Below are 6696 nucleotides of genomic sequence, written 5' to 3'. Positions count from 1 at the left end.
CTTAAATAAAACGTTTAAAATCAGATTGAAATAAATGCAACCAAATTCATATTGAATTCTCCTTTGAGAATATCAATATTCTTCATTAAGTTTGGTTCATTTAATGTCTCATCATATATGTTTCGGTTGCATTGATGTTATATTCTTTATTAGTTGTGTTAGTAATTTTTTAAATTTTGCAATGTTAGACTAATATTTGTAATAATTTTTGTTATAATATTTTTTTAAATCTAAACTAAATTTTAACGAGACATACAAAATTGGAAAGTATACAACGTCAACTATAAAACTTAAATGTAACCTCAAATATCATATCGAAATAAATGCATCCAAATTCATATTGAGTTCTTCTTCGCTAAATATTCTTAATTAAATTTGGATTATTTTAATGTCTTATCATACATCTTTCAATTGTGCGAAAATTCTTGATTAAATTTGGATCATTTTAATGTCTTATCATACATCTTTCAATTGTATTAATGCCGTGTTCTTTATTTGCCTCGTGTTCATTATTTTTGAAATTTTGCAGTATTAAGACAATTATTCGTGATAATTCTTGTTTTTAAAACTCTAATTTAAAAAATGTATTTAGTGTTTTCATCGGCACACTCTTCACCATAATTATAAATGAGTGAATTTATTTATTTTAAAAATATTAAAATAAGAACTTTGTATTAAGTCTCAATTATTTAATATCAACTTGATGATGGGTTTATTTGAAAAAAGTATGGATTATAATTTATAAATTCAAATTTATATAATGATATTTATTTGATTTTTTTTTTACCGGTCTACCGGTTAAGCACGTAACCCGCAAACACACTTAATCATAAATACGCAAAATTTGCTATCTGACAAGCTCGAACTCAAGACCTTAGAAAAATGGGATATCCGACTCTTATTTTATTTTTAATATTTAAGTTATTTAAGATAAATTATTAAAAAATACAATTGAGGTAATTTGATAATTGAATTAACTAAATAAAATGATATAATTAGTGAAAAAAAGAAAAGAAAAAGATGACAATGATGTTTGTAAGAATATAATCTTATTTGAAGATAATACAAATAAATAAATCCAAGAAAGAATTCATGCTTAATGACAAATGATTAAAATAAAATAATTATAAAAATATATGCTTACATGCAGGTAAAAGCGTGGCATATTCCAGAAAGAGAAAATTTGAGATCAACAATGGAGGTTGAAAAAGGAAGAAGAAGAAGAAGACGACGAACTTGAAATCCTGCTAAGAAATCAATCGACAAGTTCTTTCTATTCACTGTACCAACTTCTCTGCAACCAATCACATCCATTCTTACACTTAACAAGCAGATGAAGTCGTCGTCTTCATTCGGTAGTAGTTCGAAAAGATCAAATTACAGTCGAGGATTTGAATTACCAGAAGATTCTACTGCTAGAATCTCGAACGAATGTATCATCGGCGGAGCAATGCTGCCGATCTTCCTTAATGATTTGAGGAAGAACACAAAGCAGGATTTAGTTGAAGTTACTTTGGAATTGGAAAACGATTCCGTTGTTGTTTGCAATGTCACTCCGACTTCGAATCACGGCGGTGGAGATGAGAATTCCGATCCAGTTGGATTTACTCATTCGATTACTTCACGGATTCGAAGGAAGTTTCCGTGGTTGAGATCTCCTTCTTTGTTGAGATCGTATTCTGATAATGATGAATCGATTGCTCAAACTGGTAACGATTTGAGGAGAAATCGAAAGATACTTGATCGGTCTACATCGAGTGCACAGAGAGCTTTGACAGGGCTTCGATTCATTAGTAAGAAAACTGGAACGACGGAAGAAAGTGAGGTTTGGAGAAAGGTGGAGCTGCGATTTGAGAGGCTGGCGAAGGACGGTTATCTTTCTAGAGAGGATTTTGGAGAATGCATTGGTAAGTTTAATTTATCATAGAGAATCAGATGATGATGATGATGATGATGAATCCTGTTTTGTTGATTCTTATTCTTCAGGAATGGTGGATTCGAAAGAGTTTGCGTTGGGGATATTTGATGCTTTGGCGAGAAGAAGACGACAGAAGCTGAATAAGATTAGTAAAGATGAACTTTATGATTTCTGGTCACAAATTTCGGATCAGAGCTTTGATGCTCGTCTTCAGATCTTCTTTGATATGTGAGTTTTTAGCGTTTTTTTAGGGTTTTTGTTTGAATTGATTAGTGATTTAACAAGATTGGTTTGAAAACCCTTTGTTCTTTGTTGTTTCTAGTGTAAATTGTAGAACAAACATGAGAGATTTTGAGTTTTTTTGAAAAGAGAGTGAAATAGACTAATGAAGTTCTTTTGTTTATGGGGTCTAGGGTGGACCACAATGGAGATGGTAGAATCACGCGGGAAGAAATCCAAGATGTAAGTTTAATTAATGCTATTTTTTTTGTTTGAATTCGTTTCGAGAGTTTTACCCAAGAGATTAACGATTTCGTGTTAGTTTTCTACGAGGGTAAGTAAGATGAAATAGTTTTACCTAAGAGATTAACGATTTCGTGTTAGTTTTCTACCAAGGTAAGTAAGATGAAAGAGTTTTATCTAAGAGATTAACGATTTCGTGTTAGTTTTCTACCCGGGTAAGTAAGATGAAACAGTCTTGTTTGTTCGATTTTCACTTAAAATTTGTTAGGACATCCATTTAATAATTAATGTAGACATAGACTTAAAACTTTATAAATTTTGTTATAATATGAGGGTGTCAAGTGGACAATTATTGCATCAATTTTGTCAATTATTCGAAATGATACTTATTTAAATTTTCCATTCTTATGTTTTTGTCTATTATAATAAAAGCAATAATTGGGCTGCTTAGACTTTTCATTTTTTTAGTTTTAATGATTAACCCTAGTTAATATTCTACATTTCATTGTCATAGCTTTTGATTTTAAGTGCTTCTGCAAACAAATTGTCAAAATTAAAAGAGCGTGCTGAGGAATATGCTTCTTTGATAATGGAAGAGATGGACATGGATGGTACAGATGAAATAGAGGTAAAATGTTGTGTGAAAATAATTACATGGTCATCTTGTTTAAGGTAAAATGTTGTGTAAAAATCTGTTTTTGTTCAGATATGGCAACTGGAAACACTTCTCCTTCAAAGGGAAACTTACATGAACTATAGCAGACCATTAAGCACACCAACCATTGGATGGAGTCGAAATATTAGCAACTCCAAAACTAAAAATGTTGTGCAGAGATTGTGCAGTAGAATCAAGTGCTTAATACTGGAAAACTGGCAAAGGGGTTGGATCTTGCTGGTATGGATTTTGGTCATGGCTGGGCTTTTCACCTGGAAATTCATTGCTTACAGGAAACATCCTGCATTTCCCATAATGGGTTATTGTCTTACATCTGCTAAAGGTGCTGCCGAGACTTTGAAGCTGAATATGGCTCTTATTCTTTTGCCAGTCTGTAGGAATACATTGACCTGGCTTCGGACCACTAGAGCTAGATTCTTTATACCTTTTGATGATAACATCAATTTTCATAAGGTATGATAATTTGTTCAATAGATAGACAAAAGAGTAGTTTTGATTCTCAATTATTAAGTGAATTACAAAAAACAGAGCTATTGATCATTGCAACACCATGTTTAATACTCATTCTTCTTACTAATTTACAGATGATTGCATTTGCCATAGTAATTGGGATCATACTACACGCTGGGAATCACTTGATATGTGATTTTCCTCGCTTAATCAAATCATCTCCCCAGGAATTTGCTGCAGTTGCCTCTGATTTCAATAATGTAAAGCCCACATATAAAATCATTCTGACTAGCGTAGAAGGTGTCACTGGGATCGTAATGGTGGCTTTGATGGCGATTGCCTTCACATTAGCAACACGTAGATTCAGGAGAAACGACGTTAAGCTGCCTCCACCGTTGAGTAAATTTACAGGATTCAATGCATTCTGGTATTCTCATCATCTCCTTGCATTAGTCTATGTGCTGCTATTAGTCCATGGAACTTTCCTCTACTTTGTCCACAAATGGTATCAGAAAACGGTAAGCCAATTCTACTTAATGATCCTTGAGAAGTTCAAACTTAATGTTTGTTCTTTATTGTGTTCAGACTTGGATGTACATCTCTGTTCCCCTTTTCCTCTACATAGCAGAGAGGAGTCTACGAACATGTCGATCAGAAAATTACTCTGTTAGGATCCTAAAGGTAACTGCCTAGTTAAGGATTATCGTCGAGTTTTGCTAGAGCAGGTTCAATACCCTCGATTCGACTATTTTAGATGATAATTTATTGACAATGGGAAATTGTAATTGTAATTTCAGGTTTCATCACTACCAGGAGATGTCTTCACCTTGACCATGTCAAAGCCAAATGGATTTAAGTTTAAAAGTGGTCAGTACGTATTTCTGCAATGTCCAAAAATATCTCCATTTGAATGGTAAGCCTTTGTTCATAAAAGAGTAACATATGGTTTCATTTTTTAAGCATTCTGAAACTGAGTACTCTTATTAATAAAATTCTCTCAAGGCACCCATTTTCAATAACCTCTGCACCGCGGGATGATCACCTATGCGTTCACATTCGAACCGTAGGAGATTGGACTCAAGAAATGAAGCGAGTTTTCATTGATGATACGGGTTCATCATGTATCATTGGCCGCGCCAAGTTTGGACAATTCCTAGGCAATGTGGATCAAATAGGGTAACCAAGCTCCTCACTTTATATACAGTTTTGATCAGATTAATGATTTTTAACTAAAAAAACGTGAATTCAGCTTGCCTAGATTGCTAGTTGATGGCCCGTATGGTGCACCAGCGCAAGACTATAAAAATTACGACGTCTTACTACTTGTCGGGCTTGGGATCGGAGCTACACCTTTTATAAGCATACTTAAAGACCTATTAATAACCAACACAAGAGCTGAAGATCATACAGTATGAGTTTTTTACATAAACTAACTTAAATGGTATAACTTATAAGAGTATTGAACTAACTTAGATTTATTGATAATTTGTAGGATTTGTTCACAGATGCAAGTAACACAGATGATAGCATGACGAGCTCTGGTTCGTCGAGTATGACGATTAATGGAAAGAAAAGGAATCCGCCACATGCACATTTCATTTGGGTGACTAGGGAAGCTTGTTCCTTTGAATGGTTTAAAGGAGTAATGGATGAAGTTGCAGAAATGGATCATAAGGTAAAATAAAAGATGAAAATTGAAATTATTTGTTATGGGTTTTTTTTCTTATGGTCTTTTTAATGTGGTAGGGTCAAATTGAGATGCATAACTACCTTACAAGTGTATATGAAGAAGGTGATGCAAGGTCAACTCTTATCACCATGGTACAAGCTTTGAGTCATGCAAAACATGGAGTTGACATCTTATCTGGCACCAGAGTATGAATTTGTTATTATTGCACTTATTATCATAGTGTTCTTAGTAAAATCGACTAATCGAATCTAAATGATTGATTTTATTGTTATTTAAGAGTGGTGGGAATTGAAATGTCATTTTCATAAACAAAATGAAACATGAAAACTAAGTGGTGGGTGGTTACTTGTTAGCACTAATGTTTTAATTTGGTTGACTTTATAATAATATATTGTGTTTGGGCAGGTGAGAACACATTTTGCAAGACCAAATTGGAATGATGTTTTCAAGAAAATAGCTTTGAAACATCCCTATGCCACAATAGGTAACTTAGAGTTTTGTATAGTTAATGATTTTTTGGATAAAAACCGTCACGTTTAAGTAATTGTAAATTGTTATATTGCAGGAGTGTTTTATTGTGGGACGCCGATGTTGGCAAAGGAGCTGAAGAAATTATCGTACGAATTGACTTGTAAGACGACGACACGGTTCGAGTTTCACAAGGAACATTTCTGAAGAAATAAATTATATAATCATTATTATATTTTTCACCATTGTAAGCTAGCTAGCTATTTTTAAAAAGGAAATTATCTATACAAAGAAGAAGTTTAGAATCACATGGAATTAATTAGATGTAAATTCTTTCCTTCCAAAATAGTATATATATATATATATATATATATATATATATATATATATATATATATATATTAATATATATATATTAAATGAAGATTTTATTAATATATGAAAAGTGGAGAGCACAAAAAACTAATCTTGTGCTTGAAAGAAAAAATAGTAATAAAGACATAAGATAAATAAGCCAAAGAAATTGTGACTTTTGTAAAGTTTTATTCTACAATCATTTTCATTTTATATGTAAAATGGAAATATACAATATTGATATATAAAATATAATAATTTTTTTTTTATATTACAAGTTTTTATCAAATAGAGTTTTATTTTTCTCACCATATATATAATACCTAAAAGCTCAACTTACTTATTAATCATTATTTTCACTACTGTTTAAAGTGTGATTTTAATCCAATTAAAATTATTGTTGGTTGTTCCATTCTTAACCACATCCTGGTTGTATTTGTCTATTTTAATTAGTACAGTTAAAATGCGAAAGTTTGAGTTTGCGTTTCTACTTAAGCAAATTGAGTCACGATTTATGAGTCATATTTGTAAAATTGGTATTCATTCGGTCAACTCGCTGAAAACATTAAAAACGAAACAATCATAAAATTTTAATATTTTTTTCAAATATTAAAATTTAAACGTAGATTACCTTAATTTACTAGGAATTAAGGTATTCTTCAAAATAATTAATATTTC

General features: G+C 31.8%; 1 protein-coding gene across 1 annotated transcript; it reads left to right on the top strand.

Moving 5' to 3' along the window:
- Positions 1 to 1181: 1181 nt before the first annotated feature.
- On the top strand, positions 1182 to 5999 carry LOC124942866 (respiratory burst oxidase homolog protein E-like). Its single transcript, XM_047483435.1, has 14 exons — positions 1182 to 1907; positions 1987 to 2146; positions 2332 to 2380; positions 2895 to 3008; positions 3087 to 3509; positions 3641 to 4024; positions 4092 to 4187; positions 4304 to 4419; positions 4509 to 4682; positions 4756 to 4915; positions 4999 to 5181; positions 5253 to 5381; positions 5602 to 5680; positions 5762 to 5999. Exons 1-14 carry the CDS (start codon positions 1334 to 1336, stop codon positions 5869 to 5871), a joined length of 2751 nt encoding a protein of 916 aa, XP_047339391.1. The 5' UTR covers positions 1182 to 1333; the 3' UTR covers positions 5872 to 5999.
- Positions 6000 to 6696: the final 697 nt, after the last annotated feature.

This window comes from Impatiens glandulifera, chromosome 6, assembly GCF_907164915.1.
Source record: "Impatiens glandulifera chromosome 6, dImpGla2.1, whole genome shotgun sequence".
Lineage (NCBI taxonomy): Eukaryota > Viridiplantae > Streptophyta > Magnoliopsida > Ericales > Balsaminaceae > Impatiens > Impatiens glandulifera.
Note: the sequence above shows the minus strand (reverse complement) of the source record. Positions and strands in the feature narration are given on the sequence as shown.